The 19,620-nt window shown below is 41.5% G+C and overlaps 1 protein-coding gene and 1 long non-coding RNA gene across 9 annotated transcripts in view; one reads left to right on the top strand and one right to left on the bottom strand.

Moving 5' to 3' along the window:
* The window catches only part of LOC108499283, a 55,443-nt gene extending 42,313 nt beyond the window's left edge, over positions 1 to 13,130 (bottom strand). For 3 of the 8 annotated variants that reach the window (XR_001875493.1, XR_001875486.1, XR_001875490.1), the window contains exons 1-3: positions 10,443 to 12,695; positions 10,034 to 10,122; positions 2,990 to 3,059 (exon numbers count right to left, since the gene is read on the bottom strand). This is a non-coding gene — a long non-coding RNA (uncharacterized LOC108499283). Of the gene's footprint in view, positions 1 to 2,989; positions 3,060 to 5,242; positions 5,490 to 10,033; positions 10,123 to 10,442; positions 12,696 to 12,806 lie in introns of those variants that run through there. The other 5 variants (XR_001875488.1, XR_001875492.1, XR_001875489.1 and 2 more) reach the window with 5 other exon arrangements.
* Positions 13,131 to 13,146: 16 nt separating this feature from the next.
* Positions 13,147 to 17,347, top strand: TMEM17 (transmembrane protein 17). The gene is made up of 4 exons (XM_017818968.1): positions 13,147 to 13,352; positions 15,821 to 15,924; positions 16,157 to 16,270; positions 16,678 to 17,347. The coding sequence occupies exons 1-4, from the start codon at positions 13,250 to 13,252 to the stop codon at positions 17,017 to 17,019; spliced, it is 663 nt and encodes a 220-aa protein (XP_017674457.1). The 5' UTR covers positions 13,147 to 13,249; the 3' UTR covers positions 17,020 to 17,347.
* Positions 17,348 to 19,620: the final 2,273 nt, after the last annotated feature.

The raw sequence follows: 19,620 nt of genomic DNA, 5'->3' as shown, positions 1-19,620 counted from the left end.
GTTTCGGATGCAAGCTCAGAGGAGAAATCCACAGGGAGGAGCTGTCCCAGAGATGGCTCAAGAGAGGGCTGTGGCTACAGCACAAGTGGGAGCAGGGCGGGCACAGGGCAGGCTGAAGGCTCCTCTGGGACCTGCAGGTAACACTTCCCCTGTAGAACAGCTTAACTCCCACCAGCACAGACAGGAGCAGCCTCCATAGAAATACTAGTCCTTCCCATCATTGCTTCACTGGGAGAGGAGATGAGGACAGACCACATTTCTAGATGATGAAGGCAAGCATAATCCAAAAATGCAATTGCTTTGATTTGCTCCTAAATGGCTTGCTGGTCCATTTATTACAGATTCTCTACTCTGACACCATGCCTCTCTTTCTCCTGTGCTTCTCTGAGGCTGACAATTGATGACAGAAATACAGCACATCCCACAGACTCAGAGCCTCAGGTCCAACTGTGTTTGCCAAGTGACAAGATCGATGTGGCAATCTGCTGCAAAACATATGAGATTCCATCTTCTCTCCCTCTTTTTCTCTCTCTCCCTGTTAATACGCATTTCAAATTAAATCAGCATCTCAAGGAGGAGGCTCCCCTAGAGCCTAGGAGAACATATTTTCTTGGAGCTCACAACACTGGCTGGTGATGGGGAAATACTTCAGCACCGTGTAATTGACTTGATGTATTCCATGTTTCAGCAGGATAAACACCACCCCCTGGACTCCTGGCATTGCAGCTTCTCCAGCCTAAGCTCCTTGTTACGGTGTGTTGGGAGTCCATCAAAGACACTGAGTAGTTTTGACACAGAGATAAATGCTCTTATCTTCAGCTTCCAACGTTGCTGCTTTTGAAAAAGCACTCCTGACAGTTTTCACTGTTCAAGCTGCTCTTCAGCGAGGGACAGGAAATAGGGGGAAACCTCTTTAACCCACCTTATTTCAGTACTGGGAGAATAAGCCGGGCTTGTCATCAAACCAGATGACTTTCACTGGGACAAACCACCACAATTCACAGGGAATAAATTAAGGCCCAATCCAGGTAACACATTTAAGCACCTGAATAAAACACACATCTTAAGCTTATTTGTTGCTTTATGGGCTTTGCATGTCCCAGATAGATATGCATGTCCAGAACCTCGAATACAACTGCAATACACCAGCAAAACTATGCATTCAAACTGTACTGGGCTGCCAAGAAACTTTCTTACTTTACAGCAGGCAAATGCTAAAACATAAATTTTAAAGTATCTTTAGGAGACTGGTGAAAGAACCAGAAGAAAACTTGGTTCTTCAGGTCCATCACCTCTTGCTGTAAAACACTGTCCCTCAGCTCAGCCTGTAATCCCAGAATATGAAAGTGAAAATCCTGCTTTGTGCTTTCTTTTTCCTTTTTCTGGGAGGTTGACTATAGACCATGAAGCTGATCATTAAGCCATGATTCAGCTGGAGCCCAGGAAAAGCCCCACTGATTTGAATGGATTTAGGATTTCGCTCTCTGCTTCTCTATACAGGGATTAAATAAATATTCTCCTGCTAGAAAAGTGCCACACATGTCTGCCTGACTTCAATGGGATCTTTAAACTAAAGATACAGAAAAGTTGCAGTAATTTCCAGTGGTGTGACAAAGGGTGAGTTTTAGGGCCAAAACAGTATTTCAGGCTCTGTAAATCCAGTTCATCTGTCTTTAATAAATGGAATGGATTTTGACAGTAAAAATGAAAAAGATACAAAAAAGAAAAAAAACAGGACAATAAATTGCCAGAAGAAATAACAAAAAATGCCTGAAGTATATCAGGAGAGAGATGTCTAGAGAAACAGTAGGTCTCTGATGGACCCAGCAAGCAGAGGAAGTAATCAAATAGGGAGGTCGTAACCAAGCCAAACAATGTCTTTGCAATCAGTATTCACACTGGAGTATGACTGGGGTTAGAAAAAGGCAGGAAAAACATAGCTATTATGGAGGTTGCTGTCTGTGCTGAGATATTACACAATATGCAGGAATAAAATAGTTGGACCAGCACTGGGAAAAAAAAAAATCAAGAAACACTGTGGAATTGAATCAGTTAAACTGACAGCAGCTTTCTAAATGCACTAACCAACAAAGTAACTGAACTCCTGACAAGAACACTGAATTCATCTTCAAACAGCTATTACTGCAGAGGGACCCAAATTATATCCACCCTTTAGAAGGCAAAGATCATTGTGGGATGAGCCTTACAGTTCTAAAATGCCCAATTGAGAAAAATCATGTAGTTTGAAAGGAAAACCCCTCAGGCCAAATGCAGCTGCAATTTTTTTTTTAATCAGTGAAGTTACTCTGAATTTTTAGTGGAAGAATTCAGTTTTGATACTGGCCAGAGCACTCTGTAAAAGTCTTTGAACTCTGGCAATAAAATATTCTGGCAATTAAATATTCAGCTGCACAAATCAACAAGCCTACATCTATATCCAATTCCTAGAGTGGTAAGAGTGGAGAGTTGCAGGGCTGTATAAAACAAACAATATTCTTGAATAATTTCTGCTAAAATTATCAGACAGGAGATAAACTCTGTTTTATTGGATTGAGTTGAAGAGCCACCTAGACACTGTTTACACTTACATTTCAGGATGAGGTTGTCAACTCATCCCCTCTTTACCACACAGAATGCTAATCACAAAACAATCCTGTGTGTGGAAGTCAGTATTCTTCTTGTCCTGCACACTAACCACTAAACTATATCACTACAACAAGAGTGAACACCCTTTGGATCCACTGAGTATACACTGACTATTAGTGTCTGAAGTGATGAAGAACAGACAGAAATGGTAACCAAAACTGGTGACCAAAGGCTCATTCCAGCTCCAGCTGTATAAATTACAATCTCTTACTGAGGAAGCTCAGCAATATACTCAAAAAACAAACTGAGAATCATGTTGCAGATAACAGTTGAAAGAAACTAGCCAAATACCTGGCTCCCACCAACCAAACTTCTCTTGTTCTCAGCATGATCAGAAATTTACCTTAGAATGAACAGTTGCTCCTACTTTGGCTTTATGACAGGTACAGGATAAGGCAGCTCCTGAAAGATACCTGGAAAAAAAGACAAGACACAGATATCTTACAGATGTTATATATGTATCAATCTTGAGTTTTAGAGACATCCTAATATGTCAGAAACTCTCAACTCTACATACTATTTGAGAAACTGTATTTCTATCAATTTAATAGCTGCAGAGACATTTCAGAAGGTGGAGGAGCCCTGAAAAGCCAGCTCCTTTTAATGCATCTCTACTTGGGAGCTCCAAAGCATTTGGATCACTTGCCAATATTTGCCTGTGCAATGAAGTATTGCAGTTTCCAGAAACCAGTGCATGAAATTAATCAGACTAAATATCAGCAAACACTTACAAATCAAATAGTACTTAAATTTGATGAAAGTTCTGACTGCAAATTCAGGTGTAGTTAAAAAGGATTTTTAAATTACAATTTCTCTGAAGTGTCCAAGACCAGAAAGACACTTGCACATAGGTAAAAAGGAACAAGGGTGGGGGACAAAACCCAAGTAAAGAAATCTGATGAAAAATGCTACTTCAACTGAAGTCTACATCGTGACATTTTATTAATGTCAAAGTGAGACAAGTTGAGGCTCAAAGGGAGCAGGCTGAAGCCTTTGCTGCCACGCAGACTCTTGTGATCATTATCCTTTCTGCAGTATTCCTACATGAAAAGTATTTCTCAGCCTAGACTCAGCAAAGCTCTTAAGCACATGTTGGACCCAGTTAAATCAAGACTGGACAAGAAACAAGCTCTCATTCCATTAGGTGTTATAAAGTTCACTGCAGAAGTGCCTAGTGAAGTTACACGGCTTGTTTCATGTGAAAGGTTAAAGCCCTTACTAACCCAAAAGAACCCAAACCATATCTTTAATCCACTGCAGCTGAGTGCCCAGTGCTGTCAGGACCCTGACTGCACACAGGACTGAAAATAGGGCTACACTAGTTGTCTACTCTTAGAGAAAACAATCCAGCCCCAAGATTTTTACCCATCGTACTGAATACTGTAGCTGATGAGCTTTTTCTCCCAAGCAATGTGGCTTTCTGAAGCTCAGTTTAACTTGGCACTTGTCCTTCTCTCTGCTTTGAAAGCCACACAGAAAAAAAAGTGCTCCAAGATATTTACCAGTAGAAGTTCACTGTTGCATAGTAAAGGAATACTGAGGTCGGAACGGAAATAACAGAAGGACAGGGGTTTTTTTTCGATTGACTCCACCTTTGCCAGACTGAGATTTTGGGACATAATGGCTGGAATAAAGTGCTGTCAGTCCAGGCTCTGAGGCCAGCATACTCTCTCCCAGAGGTGCAGAACACACCCCTGGGCACAAGGCAGTTTTTAGGCAGCTTTTTGTACCTCTAACCTATGGCTGCCAGATCCCAGGCTCCGATGCCCGTGCAAGCCAGGGAAATCCGTCAGATCTTCTACATGATATCTGCTGCCAACAGATGCTCCTGCAAGCAAGGGTCAGCAGGATTCAGGAATAACTCAACACATCACCTTCTGCCAGGACAGACTGACAAGAAGGGACCCTCTAGCAAATTTTTTCAGTGGCTCTTAAATCAGGATTCCGTGAGGCAAAGCTGAATGTCACATGGGAAGTGCCAACAGCTTTAAGACTAACTTGCAAACTCAAGCAGCTAACCCAGATGTAACGTTAAAGGCCCTCCACGTCTGACAAGTGAAACCTTATTATAAACAGTCCTCTTTATGAGGACTGCTTGAATCCACCTCCAGGGTTCCTTGGTCTCACAGCTTTGTAGAAAAAACACCATCTCCTTTATACTATAAAAAGCTCAAAAATCCTCCTTCAGCACTGAAGCAAATACTGACTTACATTCATGCTGTCTCAAATAAGTGTTTGCCTTCTTATAAACAAATTCACCTGCAGTGACTATAAAGCAGTAACAAGTCTCCTAGGGAATGTTATATATGCACGTGATACATGTCAGTGTGTGTTTTAGCAAAGTGATGTAGATTTTGGAGATTAGAGGACAATAAAATGAAGAGAAATAACTCCTCATCTAATTCTCCAAAGGAAAAGACCACTAGGAAAAATATGTGGATAGACTCCAGCCTTATAGGAATTTCTTTTCATTCTGCATTTGGCATCAAGTGCTTTCTGATTTCTTTACTCAGGCATATTTTCCCTCAGGGAAAATACATTACAGTTAGAACACTGCCCATGATTTCATAATACGTATTTATGAAGTTAATCATACTTGCGTCTCTCAAGGCATCTGTTGCTCTGGTTTGGTAAATTCCCAATTATCCCTGCAGGACAGCAATATCAATCCTGAGCCCTAGTACAGTGGGTTGCCATGTTTCATATTCAGGGAAAGAATATGTTCTTCAGGCATGATCAACAAGGGCTGTCTGGTACCACAGTGGGCAATTTGCAGCGTACAGCAGAACTCTTCTTGTGTATTCATCTCCTAATTTTTTTCCCATCTCTGCCTGTTAGATTTCCTGTCAAGGAAAGCAGGGGAGACTTTCTGTGATAAATATCTAGCATAAACAGACATGGACCACTTCAGCTGGATTTGTTTTACTTACAGAAGAGCACATAAGGGAACATAGAATACAGAATAAAAGGGAGCTGGTGGAGAAAACAGCAGTTAAGTAGTTGCATGTGCATGGTGGGCAGGATAAGAAGTAAAGGAATAACTGAAAAAACTGGCTTAGGCTAGATATTAGGCCTGCATTTCAAAATGACACAGCAGAGCACCAGGAGAGGTTTTCCCCAAGGCAGGCTGAATGGAGGACTTTAGGGAAGTCACAGATGAGGTGGGTAACATCAGACTAGACCTAGTGGATATTCCTGAATTTTTAAAACCAAAACCAACTAGATTAATAGAAATCATCTAGTCACAAGTTGGACTTGATGATCCTTGTGGGTCCCTTCCAACTCAGAATATTCTGTGAAAATGTAGAAATTGGTCCACCTTCCATTTAAATTACTTCTTACTGACTATTGTGGCAAAGTACATAATTTGTCACACCGTAACACAAAGCTGCAGCACCTCAGCACAGGTCTTCCCTCTCCACTAAACTGCTGCAACTCAGTAATGCTACAGAGGCAAAAATGTGACCCAAGCTGAGCTAATTCAAATTAAAGAAGGAAGAAAGCACAGTGCAGCAGCACCTTCACAGCAGAATCCAGTTTTTCCCACAGGTACATCTGTTTGTCCTTCAAACATGTAAAAACACAATCCATGTTTGCCTCTTGCTGTCAGTGCTGCAGTTTAGAAACAATGCTTTGCCTGCACAGCGAACTCAGGGCATTTCTAATTAGAGCTGCTGCACCAGCATTGTGTGTTTTAAAATACCGTTGTAATAAATCCTGCGGCTGCAAATTCAATATTTCATAAGGGCAGGCGTGACCTCATAGACAGAGTCTGAGGGGAAAATTGGCTCTTAATTGAGTCCTGTAATAAAGCATTTCAGGGAGAGAGAGGACAAGCAAGCAAGCTGGATTTGATCCTTCAATCTGGTCTCCTCCACCATGAATGAAAACAATGCAGCAAGCAGGAAAGGAATTCCTTGATTTTAAGAACATCATTATAGTAAGAATCCCCTTGGACTTTCTCAGTCTTAAGCACGACTTTATAGATTCTGGTTACACAAGAAACCCTATCTTCAAATGGCAAATAGAAATTTTACATTTCAAAGACAGCAGACTGGGGAGTTCAAAATGATCATTCATACTACAACAGTAACTAGAGCTGAGACTAAGGTACAATGGCATGAGTAAGCAACATGTACCCACAAATAAGAAGGCCCTGCCTTAAACAACTGAAAACATAATAAAAAAAGAATTAAGCACTCTTTGGAACTTCAGGGAGTCACTACACTCTTTCTTCTTACTACTTGATGAGAACTTGAGCGAAGTTTGCTTTGTCTGGAAACATGGCAAAACGGATTATGGAATAAAAATAAATACAGAGCCAAATCCACATCCCAACAGAGAGATATTGTGGGTTGCAGTGGTGTTGCACTAACATCCCCAAAAGCATAATTCATGATGTCAGAAGCTAAAGGTCCTGAACCAGAAGTCTGCTGCTATGTCTTAATCTTAGGCAGTGCGACTTGTGGGATTTTCAGTCATTCTCACAATTCTCTACTCTCACAGGGATGAAATGTTGGCCTGGACGTGAAGAACAGACAAAGGAAACACAGTGATGCTGACCCGAGAACACATCTTTACATTCATATTTACCTTTACATTCAAAAAAGCTTCAAAGCAGAGGAAGAGGTTGTTCTTAGTTAGAAATCCAAATTTAGACACCCAAATGCATATCAAAGAATCCAAATATCCTACCTCAATTTAGGGCGCTGCTGCCACTCCCATTTAAGTTCCACAGAAGTTGTCACACACTCACACTTTTGAAATTAGGCACTTATGTAACTCTCCAAACAGGAATTTAAAAACTAAAAATAAAAACTTTAATCCTGAGATCAGTTTCTTCAATAAATAACAGTCCTCTCTGCCTTGTGGCTTTTTTTCCTAAAGGGTCAAATTCCTAATGTTTTCCTCCATCACTCACTCAGGGTTTGGGCTTGAGCTAATTGCAAAGGATACACAAAACAGCTCTTACAGGGACCTGTCATCAGTATGTAATAGCAAAATAAATCCTGCCTTTGCCTGGGTTTACGATCCCGCTGACACATCACCCTAGAGATGAATTTTGAAATACTGTGCCATCTTTGGATTCTGCAATAAAAAGAGAAAGCACTGGAACTGCCAGACTCCACATCTCAGGAAGCCTTTTGCAAGGGTTATACAGACTGCAGGTAAAGCATCTGGTGTGATATCCAGGGAACACAAACAGCCCTATCATCTGGAGGAGTTCAGATCCACAAAACAACCTCTGGGAGAGCTTAGATCTCTGTCAAGTGTCAAGTTTTCAAACGCCTGTGCACCTTGATTTAGCAGAACAACTAGACTCCATCAGTAAGGAGTAGAGAAGGACAGACACATTCAGCAGGAACATTACTCCTTCCCATGAAAAGCCTTCTGGGGGAAAACATCACAGAGGTGAAGCCTCTCTAATTAGTTTGGATTGTACTTTGGATATTTAGACAGCTAAAATTACTGTGTGAAAGATCAGCTTGCAAAGATGAGACCAAGGCTGAAGCCACCAGATCCTCTGCCATAAAGATTCTCCCACACACACTTCCTCTGAGGTCTGGAAAGTGACTCCAGAACCAAAGCAGGATCCTCAGTACATATTTCTGCACACAAAGAACAGTGCAGCTATTCCAGCCCCACACCACACAAAACACTGTTTGCTGAGAATTTCTGAGAGCCCCCACCATGGTACCACTGCACACCTACCAAAAGAGAAAGTCTTAAGTCTGAGTAAGTCTCAGGTCCTGCCAGGACTTGCAGGTGTGACAAGGTCCTTAAACAAATGAAAAACATCACTTTGCTGACAAAACCAAAACCAAAGGTACCCAGCCTGTCTACAGTGTTAAACCATTACATTCACTGGCTATTACAAAGTCATCTTTTGAAAGGTGGGGCCTCTTTGCACTATCCAGGCCCTTCAAGGGCCCATCAAGGATCTTTACAGAAGTGAGAACCTGGCTCAAAATCCGTCCATTTTCAGCAACCTTCTCATGTACCACAAAAATCTTGAATACTTTGGCAACACAGACAGTAAAACTTAATGACCATGTGAGCGTCGAGACTTTCCCAACATGCTTGACAAAACTACAAATCAACAAAATAAAACAAGCTAGGGAGTGGCTCCAACTAAAGGCCAACTACAGCAAGAAGAAATTCAATCCACAGGAGCAAATAACAGCCCTTTCTTCCCCCCCCCCTCCATCTTTATGCTTAAGACTTGAATAGCCAAGATATATTTAATGCATGGAATCACTGCAGTGATATGTACTTGATGATAATAAGTCTCACCAGCAACAATAACTGTTTACCAGACCCAAATAGCCCATAGGTGTGAAATGAACGTCTGGGACTTGTACTGACAGGGAGAAGAGACAGCCCTGGGATATCACAAGCCATAAGCACAGCTGTGAAATTACTCTGCAGACACTGACACAGCTAATAACTTGATCCTTTCAATCACACGTATTGAAAGAGTCTTGGTGGCATTTATAATTCGTTAAAACTCCCAATCTGTCACTTCATTCTGAGGACATGAGGAGTAAGAAAGCCTGTACTGTGCTTGCCTGCACACAGCTTGGCTCAGCAGCACTTTTCACACGTTTTACAGCATTTCTGTTAAAACAGCAGGCAGGTAGAAGGGAACGAGCAAGGAGGAGAGTGATTTCTGTTGCTCACACACATAAGGGACAGCAGCACGGGCATGCCAGGGAAAATAGCTTTTGTAAGATTCCACACCAACACATTCAGAAATACAGCAGTTGTGATTCAGGTGCAAAGGTAAACCACTGGTACCATTTAAATGAACTATGCATTTCTAAAATGCCAACTGAAAAAAACCTGCTGATATTTAATTTCGATAGATATACTGCATCTGGTGTTTATGGCTTTGTGTTGTTGCCAGAGAGCCCCAGGAGCTTTGCTTTGGGAGCCAGGCCAGTGTCTACCAACTTAGTTGGGATAACACAAAGATCCAATATTTCTCTGATTTAAAGCTCTCAGGCAGATTTTTCAGAGACTTTTGTTTTATTTATAGCTAGCATGTGTGGAGAGAAATAAAACAGTCATTTAATATGCTATGCCATTATGAGCCTATTCCTTCCAGTTTCACATTTCACTATCTTATTTTGAAGCACAGAGAACTGGAAATCTGGTTATTTCTACTTAAACATCCATATGTGGAGAGACACAAATTCAGTAATGGAATGCCTTTCCATTAAGAAAGGAAAAGACCAAATGGAGTTTCCTCACAAAAGCTGGACATGTAACACTATCTATACAGATGGTCATCATCACTGTTACAGTCACATAACAGTTAAGTGCTTTTCCTTCTCCCACTCCTTATGGCACAGATTTATATCCTTCTGTTACAGAAAGCTCTGACCTGTCAGTGGAGATGCCCCAGCATTCTGATCCTTGAAGTTTTAAGGCTTTCTTCTGCTTGAAACTGGAGTAGGTGCTCTCCGATGCTTCCTACAGAAAATCAAAAGAATTCTATTCATTAAATTGCCAAAAAAAAAAAAAGCATGCTGCAGTCTAAAGAAAACTAAACAGAATTACTAAAAACAAAGAGTATATCTTCAAAGAATATTTTAAGTGTCTGTGCAGACAAAAATATTAAACAGAAGAATGCACAACTTTATTTTGTGGGGACATGAAGGATGCTTGGCCATCTGTTGAAAATGTACGGCTGCCAAATATCACAGAGTCACACCTTGAGCCTGGAAATTGAGTTTACATGGCAAATCCATACATTTCTTGTGGTGTCTGCATGCCATTAGCCTTTCACTTACCTACTATTCAGTTTTACACTCTGCTGACTGCTAAGCTGGATTGCTTCACAGTTTTGAAATGAGCAGAGCCCGGTATTGCAAAAGCATTGACTGCTGCAGAGCTGCTGGCAGGATACCTGACTGTATGCTTGAAGGTTTTCAGAATTGAGAAACATAAGACAATCAGTGTTTGGGAGATCAGGGCCCCCAGTCAAAGCCACTGTCATCAGGAAAAGGCCAGAAAAGTGAAAATTCTTCCATCTTTCATTCTGAAAAGGTAATTAAAAGGAAAATCCTTAAAGGCTGAACTTTTACAGGCCACCAACTCACACTATGAAAAAAACCTGAGACTTCCACAAATATCTGACTTAATCAAAACTCTGTCATACTTCTAATTCATATAAACCTCTTTCTCGTGTCTAAATAGTTGAGTGTATGGGATGAGCATTTCCCAATGCTCGTGGTTAACTGGGTCAGGTCCAAGGCAACAACAGTAAAACAAAATTTCAGGCAATGTCTTTGGAAATCTTGCAGATTCATCATCTTGCCACTATCTATAACAGAGACTTCTACGGTGATTTTGGCTAAACAGTTCATACAGTTGTTGAGCCAGACAGGAAAAAACTTCCAGCACCTACTAGCAACTGGCAAGATACAGACTGCATTTTCTGAAGTTCAGAAACCCATCTAAGATTAATGCTGGTTTTCATACAGTTTTATCAAAGTGATCCTTAAACTCTTCTATTATTTATTAGGTAGTTCACCAGTTACCAAGTGTCCACTCACAGATTTTTGTAATTGAAACTGCAGTATAAGTCCAGTGCCTGCACAGCTCAGAGCTTTGAGGTCCACACCTGGCCAGGACACAGCATATGACATGTATGTCTCTGACTGCAGCTTGGCATTGCTTTACCCCTCCACAAACAGGCTCATTAGCCCAGGCAGCACAGTCACCGTGCTGATCACGGGGGAAGCCTCACAGTTTAAGACAGAGCCAGGTCAAAAACAGCTGAAAAACACTCTTAACTTTTTACTTCTACTAAAATATTTGCTTGTAGAGATCTCTTGCCAGCTACCTAGGTCAAACATAAACAAGGTAGCATTGCTGAGCTGTGGTCACTGCTGTACAGACACACCTCATGTGACAAAAGCCACATCACTGTTTTTCCTTTACCTGATGTTTTGATACATTTTAAGGAGTGTTTTTCATTGGATGACTTACCTTCCTGCTTATGTCCAGGATGCTGAATTACATACCTTTTTCTGTAGGTTCCAAGACAAACTGCAAACAGCATTTCACAGGGCTCAACTTTTCTTGTTCCATCTTAGCTGCAAAATAGGGATAACCCTCACCTGTGCTTAAAACTTTATTTTCTAGGAACAGCCACACAGCAAAACCCACTGCCCTCCCTGCCTCTAAGGGGCATAGCATCCCTTGAAATGCTGGCATATGTTTAATCCCTTCCCCCTTTCAGTCCGCTGCCATTATTTAAAAATTGTTTCATCTTAATTTCTTCTGAAGTTGTTTTTTTGTTGTTGTTGTTGTGTTTTTGACTTTTTTTTTTTAATGTAGATTCCTGCTGGTATACCCACATATGGGGAAGTTCTTTGAAAAGTATCTGTTGTCAATACCACACCATTCATCAGCTCAAAAGCCAAATGGATTTCTCAGAACTCCTGCTTGTTTAGCCATCTTTCTCTGTAGTTCTCCCAGTGGGACAGAATGAAATTAAATATAAACTAGGCTTTAAATTATTTAGTCTGAGATAATTGAGTTTGGAAAGTCATACTGCAGAACAATCACCCAGGGAAGTAGCTAAACATGATTTGAGGCAGGGGTGGGGGCAGGAGGAGTGAGTCGACAAGTCTGGTCCAGTGGAAGATGTCCCTGTGCACGGCAGGGGGCTTGGAATGCTATGGTCTTTAAGGTCATTTCCAACCCGAACCATCCTATAATTCTATGTCATATTAGGTACAGAAAAATCACAAATACTACTGGTTCCCACAGTAAAAGGCACAAGCTGCTCTTTCACTCTGGTCACACAGAAAATAATATCCTGCACGCTTAAGAATGGCATCCTTTCTCCTCAGAAGGAATCAGGCCCTTGGGGGACCGAAAGGCCTGGTGAACAGATTACCCCATTTTTAGGGCGACTGCATTTTCCGAATAAAAGAACAAGCATAAGTTGCTTTTACGTTATTAACTTCTTGTCATTCCATAAGGACGTCCTGTAAGGGACAAAAGCTGACTAGGACAGAACGACTGTGTCAATCTCACCGCAGCTTTTCGCTTCAGAGTAATACGCACGGATTTCCTTGAGGAAAAAGGTATTTTCTGGTTCAGTTACACCTGCATCTATCATAAAACTAGTCATTCACACTCACTTCAAGTAACAACACAGAATGTTCGCCCTTATTTCACTCTCCAGCCGTCATCGAGGACCATCATTGCCCCGGATTTACCCGGATAGAAGCGGAGCAGTTCTACAACAGTTACCTTTTCAGAAAGCCCATACCCTGCCCTCGCAGACTACAGGGACGGGGACGGGGGGACGGGGAAATTCCCTCTGACTGATCGGAAAAGACGAAAAGCAACGCCAGGACTGAGGGGAGACGCTCAGACCTGGCGGCTCCGAGCACAGGGACGCTGCTGGGGGCGGCCCCAGCACTCCGGGCTGGACGCCCACCGCGCCCTGGGTGCGCTCCACAGCACCGTGTCCGGGGCGGAGGCACCGCTGTCCCCGCCTCAACTCTTGGAAAATTCCCGCTCCGCTCCCCGCCCCAAATCCGGGAGAGCTCCCGGGCCTGCGCTCCGCGGCCCCGCCATCATGGCGCTGCCCGAGCCCCTGAGGCGGGGGCTCGGCTCCTTCAGCCGCGCCGTGTTCACCGACACCGCCCGGCCCGGCCCGCGGTGCGCGGGGGACGGCGCAGGTACCGCACGGCCGCGGCGGGCACGGGAGAGCCCCGGGGCGGAGGAGGAGGAGGAGGATGGGGCGGGAAGGCTGAGGGGCCGGTCCCGGATCGCGGGCCCGGCAGAGGCGCCGCTGGGATGGGGCTGGTTTCCCTGCCAGCTTTCTCTGGAATTGCCCGTGTCTGCCGTGACGACCGCCAGCTGTTCCTTCATCGTACTGCCAGTGAAACTTTGCAGGCCAGCGCGCCCTCTTTTCATGTCTCCAGAGCGAGAATACACACAATGTGTCCGCATAGGAAGGCTGTATTAATTTCGGATGATAAATCCGTTCCAAGCTGATCAAATTAATCAGAAAGTAATTAGCTCAGTTGGTTATAGCGTGGTACTAAGGTCATGATCCCCATACAGTCCATTCACTTAAGGGCTGGACTTGGTGATCCTTGTGGGTTCCTTCCAACTCAGAATATTCTGTGATTTTCTTTGTGTAGTTACACTGCTAACATTTACTACTTTCTTCATTTCATTTATCAAACAACACTCCAGGAATAGCTTCTATCTTTAGTCATTTCTTTTCCATTTCCCATTATGAAAACTCCTTTGTGAGTGTCCAGTCCACTGAAACCCAGTTGCAAATGTGCCATTAAATTCTTGGACATTGGGATTTCAAAAATTAAGTTTACACATATATATCTTAATGAGTTTCTCTAGCAACTGGCTATTGCAATACTGTCCAGCTTTTCCATTAATTTTAGCAATCCCAGAAAATTAATTCAATTTAGGGATAGAAAAATTAAGTAGAGTTGGCTTATACTGCTAAATATTTATCCAAAACACAGTTTTAGATCTTGCACAGCAGTTCCAAATAGCAATACTATGTCAATGAAACCTTTAACATACCTAAACATTATCATGACAATTGAAATTAGAGTTCTTGGCTTCTCTGTTTTTAACTAATGTGGCCATGAACCAATACAATTTTATCTAATACATATAGGGCAGAAGCATAGTTACTTGCAGGTATGGTCATGCTTTTTTTGAAAGATAAAACAGTGTTTTAGAATTATATCTTGGTGACCACTGAAGTAATCTTTGTGTCCAAGAGATTCCTGTGTTAGGACAGCTGGGACAATTTTAGGTAGATGGTGAAACTGTTTTTGAGGTACATATAGATTTTAATTCCTTTGCAGATGTAAGAAAGTGTCAATGCTTAAAAATGGGATTATTAAATATATATATATATATGGATTGGTTGTCTTGCACCTTCTATTTAGTATAGCAGATCACTGCCTCTCACACCCATGAGGTCTGCCCCAGTTCTACTCCCAAATCCTCCCCTCTTCCCACTTCGTCTGGTAGTTTCCATGCCTACTTCTGCACCTGGCATAAAGACTCTGTACCAGGATGGACAGAAATGCCAGACTGGGGTGGAACAAAGACGAGTATTAGAGTGGTTGGAAGATCTGAAAAGGGAAGGCAGTGTCAGAAGAGAGGTAGTTCTGAGGCTGGAAGGGAGGCAGTGTGGCTGTTTGGACAACATTTCAATCAAACATCACCACTGTGACAGACGGGCACAGGAGTGGAATACAAATCAGCAGATCACAGTCAATACTTTCTAAACTTGATCAGGTAGTACCAAGTGAATATGTGGCTACAGACTTCATTTGGGAAGCAAAGTGGATGCCATATCAGTTTACTAGAATACAGCAGTAAAACTCCATCCATTAAAAATTAATGATTCCCTTAGAATGCCCTTTTAAATTTTTTTTCTTAAGTCTCATCTTGTAGGTCTATTACAAAATCATAAATATGGAATTTACTGTCTGCATCTTAACGTTTCATATTGGCTTTTCTGTACATTGCATTGTCTGAATGCATTTTTTTCTTTACAGATTTTAAAGCATAAGTTTTAGTTTGACACATTTGAAATTTTTAGCTCTTAAGAACTAGGCAGATTACTGGCTTCCATCCAAATGTCTGTTTAAATAAAAGATTGCAAATGAAGAATGGGCAATGAAAACCTGCTGTCTACTAGTAAGTCCTTACTCAGGGGGGTCATGTACAAAATACTGATAATCCAGTGTGTGCTCATTTAAACTTACAACCATTCTCTTGGGACCTGCAGTGAAATAACCACTGACTCTTTCTGCAGTGTCAGTATACAGCACCACTTGAGCTAAGCCTCAGAGATCATGGAGTAATCCTTAAGCTACCAGGTAATCAACAGTTGGACACTCAACTGGAATATATGACTAAGTCATAAAAATTTGGTGTCCCTTGAACCAAAAGGTGCATTAGATTCCAGGAAATGGTGTCACTCCAGATAGGGTAAGAAGATTTCCTCTGGATAATTAAAAATATTTCTCCTAACATATAATTTGACTGGAGTGTTAATGCATGAAGCTAAGATGGAGCAGTATCCTTCTGTCATGTTTATGGAAGGGAAGTATGGAACAAACCAGGAATGATAAAGTCTTCTTTCTCTCTACAGATAATGAAATCATTTCCAGTTTGCCACTGCAGATGTCCCTCTACTTCAACGTTTATTTTTTCCCTTTTTGGTGGCTCTGCACAGTTGTCATACTCTATCTGAAGGTGAGTGTGAAGGAGAGTGTTGGTTTGCAAATGTATATTACATGAAACACCTAATAGGAGATACAGCTCCCTGGAGTTAGAGCTTATTACATTTATTTGGGAATTCCCTGCAACTGGAGGTTCAAGAGTGTTTGAGTGCCAATATAATGTTGTCAGCTTACAGTAGCATACAATATCTTTATTAAATCACAAACAGCACACCAGAAGCTTTTACTCTCTTCTTTCTCTCTAGTATCCAGACTTGTCAGACTACTACAAGTTCATCCTGGTCACCATCATGATCCTGGCCTCTCTGATAGAGGTCATTCGACTCTACCTGGGATACATGGGCAATCTCCAGGAGAAAGTATGTTGCCAAATGTACATATTAATTTCTGCAGGAATGCTTTTTGGAGTTTAACATTAACTGGTAGACATTTTGTTGAAGAGATTTAAGATGAGATGTTTATTTCTCTTAAGTTGCAGTCTGCATCTTCTATTCCCTTGGCATCGGCTTCCACTTAATTTTGTGAATTCCATGAAGTTTTCCCTCAGAAGAGAGCCCTCTCACTCTCTAAAACTGTTTTGTCAGAAAATATAAGTATGCTTAAAAACATGGTATATGAAAACATGAAGCCACCTCACTCTGATTTTTCACGTTATGTTCTGTCCTTTAAAAAAATTAAAAAACCCCAAAGTTTTTTCTTCACAACATTTTGGATTTTTTCATCTCTGGCTGCCAGGTTTTTAATAGGTGATGTCTCCTTGTTATAGGTCCCTGAGCTGGCTGGGTTTTGGCTCCTGAGTCTCCTCCTGCAGTTGCCCATAATTCTCTTCTTGCTGTTTAATGAAGGTCTGAAAATCCAGCCTCTGGAGCGAGCAGTGCACATTGTCTTTGCCTTCTTCCTTGCCTTCCAAGTCATCACAGCCTTTGTCACTCTGAAAAGGATGGTGAACAAACTGGCAACTCACTTCCACCTTAAGGAATTCCACCGCCTGGAGGAACAGCCCGTGCCTAGTTTTTACAGCCTGGGTAGAGAAGAGAGAGCAGTTCCCATGGCTGGTAGGGGCCCCACTGCTGGCTGGAGATCACACCCTGGGGGCCTCAGGAGTTGACAGAGGTGGGCCTGATGCTGCTGCAGCTCTCTTTCCATTTTGTTGGGTCATTCTTTACCTTCCTACATCAGAGGTATTAAAAAATAGATCTTAAGAGCCAACATTAAACCTCAGAGACTGAAGTTCCACTCTACAGGAAAAATCAAAGCCAATTACGTATCTGGCTTGAGTGGACTATTTTTGGACTGTTTTACTGAGTGGATTTGGTGAGTTTTACATCTTACAAAGTCGTGGCATTTTTAAAAAAACAGAAGCCTTTGTTCTTAACATTTGCACAAAATTCTTTTGTTTACAATAAATATTTTATACACGTTATTTGTGTTGATACCACTTTTGTCTACCTTCTTCCAGATATGTTGCACATATTTAATAACTGGTACTTCAGTTAAGAAAAAAACCAAAAACAACCCAAAACCAAACCTAAAACAAAAACTCCAAGAGATCTCGAGGCTCAGAAAGAACAATAATAAGATAGTGAACAAAGACTACAGTGTCAGAGATGGTCTTCCACATAATTCCAGCACCTAGGAATTCCTTACTACAATACTAGAGATGTAATTTCAAAAGTATTAATTCCACAAAACTCTTAAACTCATCTTTTTTGGCCTAGCTACAGTTTTAAATATCAAGTCAGAGTGGTGCAATTTTCTCAAGCAGAGCAGTAACAAAATTATAGTCATTAGAAAAATTGGTTCATGTCACTGAAAGGCAGAGCCCATTTCTCTCAAGCCAGGGCATATACCAAGGTTCTCTCATTCCTCTTATGTGTACTAAATTCTAGACTACCTTTTCCAGTTTTGGTAATGGCTAAAAGTTTACTTTTTCTGTCAAGGAATGATGGAGATCAGAAGTTAAAATAAATTTTCCATCTGAATCCCCCGAGTCCTTTCAGCTGGGCAAGAGTTGTCAGTTTGGAGAGCTGGCACAAGCATCCAAACTGCTCAAAGGGTTGTAAGGAAGATGAGTCTAACATGAAAAAGGCACATTATGCTTAAAGCTGTTGAATATTTAAGGCTTATAGAACCCCTGGTGAAAAGAAGGCGTTAGCTTTGTTTTATACCAAAATGGTTAATTTTCCTTTCAATCCATGAGTGAATGGTACAATTAATTATACTGAGTTTCCTTCTCCATTCTGTTATTATAAAGCATATATTACCAGAGCACATACCCCTTTGTTTGTAATCAAACTACTGTCTTGGGTTGTCTTTTGCACAGAAAAAGAGCATTTCTGTAAGAGTCACTAAGAATGTCTTTTAACAGTTAATATAAAACAATTAGAGCCCTCTAATCAGGGCCTGAAAGAGAGACAGTGAGGTTTAAGCAGAAGTTATGTCATTTCAAAAATACTTTTACAGCATTAGAAACTCCTTGTCAAAACATTCTTAGTTGATGCAAGGGGAACATTGCACATATTTTTAATGTCAGCCACAGTTACACTATTGGAGAGTGCAAAGGTCAGCACTGAAGGAAGGTTTTTGCCACCAAGTACATGAAATACAGCATAAAGCTGAAAAAAAATCAACCATACACCAACACTGGCAACAAGGAACCGCCCTCCAGGCTAAGGCTATGAGGTATGATTAAAAATCCTTGCTTTTAGTGATAAGGGAATCATGCACTGGGAAGATCAAATTGCCATGCAACACAACTACCAGGAGCCAAAGGCACAGGGACACATCTCTTTGGGGGATGGGGGAAAAGGGGAGCACTCCAATGAAGCAATACAGGAAATAGAATTCAGAAAAACACTGTTAGAAATAGAGTTGCCTGGAAATGCCTAAGGTAGAAACCAGCCTGTGATGTAAATCTTCGGCAATGTGTTTGATAAACACAAGATCTCTGCATTCTCTCTGCCCAGGCTTCCTAACAGACCTGCTAGTCTATTTTTAATTTCACCATTACCATCAAAACTTCCAGTGGAGAAAGCCTCCAAGCACCTAAAACTCGCATTCAGGTCCTAGAGCTGCAGTTTTTCCATGAGTTTCCTGCTCCTCATGTACTGGGAGACAAGAAAATTATGGTAGTGCTCAGGAAAACAACAACAAATGGAGAATCGCATTGAAACTTTCCTTAAGTTTCCAAATTTCACAAAACCAGACATCGAGCAAGCAGAAGAAAATACTGGTCACTTGTAATAGTTAGATTTCAGACACCTAAAGGCAAACTTCAGAAACTTTTGATAAACAATTTGGGGGCTGGGGAGAAGAGAATCAAGTGAAATACATGAGGAGAAGAGAAGGGGGGAAAACGCTACAGAAGGTACTGGCACAAAAGCTGTAAATTAGAAAATAAATGAAAGAGCTTTTTAGCATCAAGAACAAAGCAGCAATAGTGACATTCATGTTTTAAAGAAAAAACATAGGAAAGCTTTCTTTGTTTTAATTGGAGAAGTTCAGGAATAATTGCCGGGACAGACTGGAAGCAGTGAAAGGTATGCCAGAACTCCAAAGGGGCACGGCTGGAAACCTAACAGTCCTTCAACAATCCTCTTCCTCCTGTTGCATAGCTGTGAGCCATAACAGGAAGAATATATCCATAGCTGTGTTGGCCCATAACAGGAAGAATATACTGCAGGACAAAGTATTCACAAGTAGAACATGA

This window comes from Lepidothrix coronata, unplaced genomic scaffold (assembly GCF_001604755.1).
Source record: "Lepidothrix coronata isolate B3197 unplaced genomic scaffold, Lepidothrix_coronata-1.0 Scaffold71, whole genome shotgun sequence".
Taxonomy (NCBI): Eukaryota; Metazoa; Chordata; class Aves; order Passeriformes; family Pipridae; genus Lepidothrix; species Lepidothrix coronata.
The sequence above is the reverse complement of the archived record's forward strand: the minus strand, read 5'-3'. Positions and strand labels throughout refer to the sequence as shown.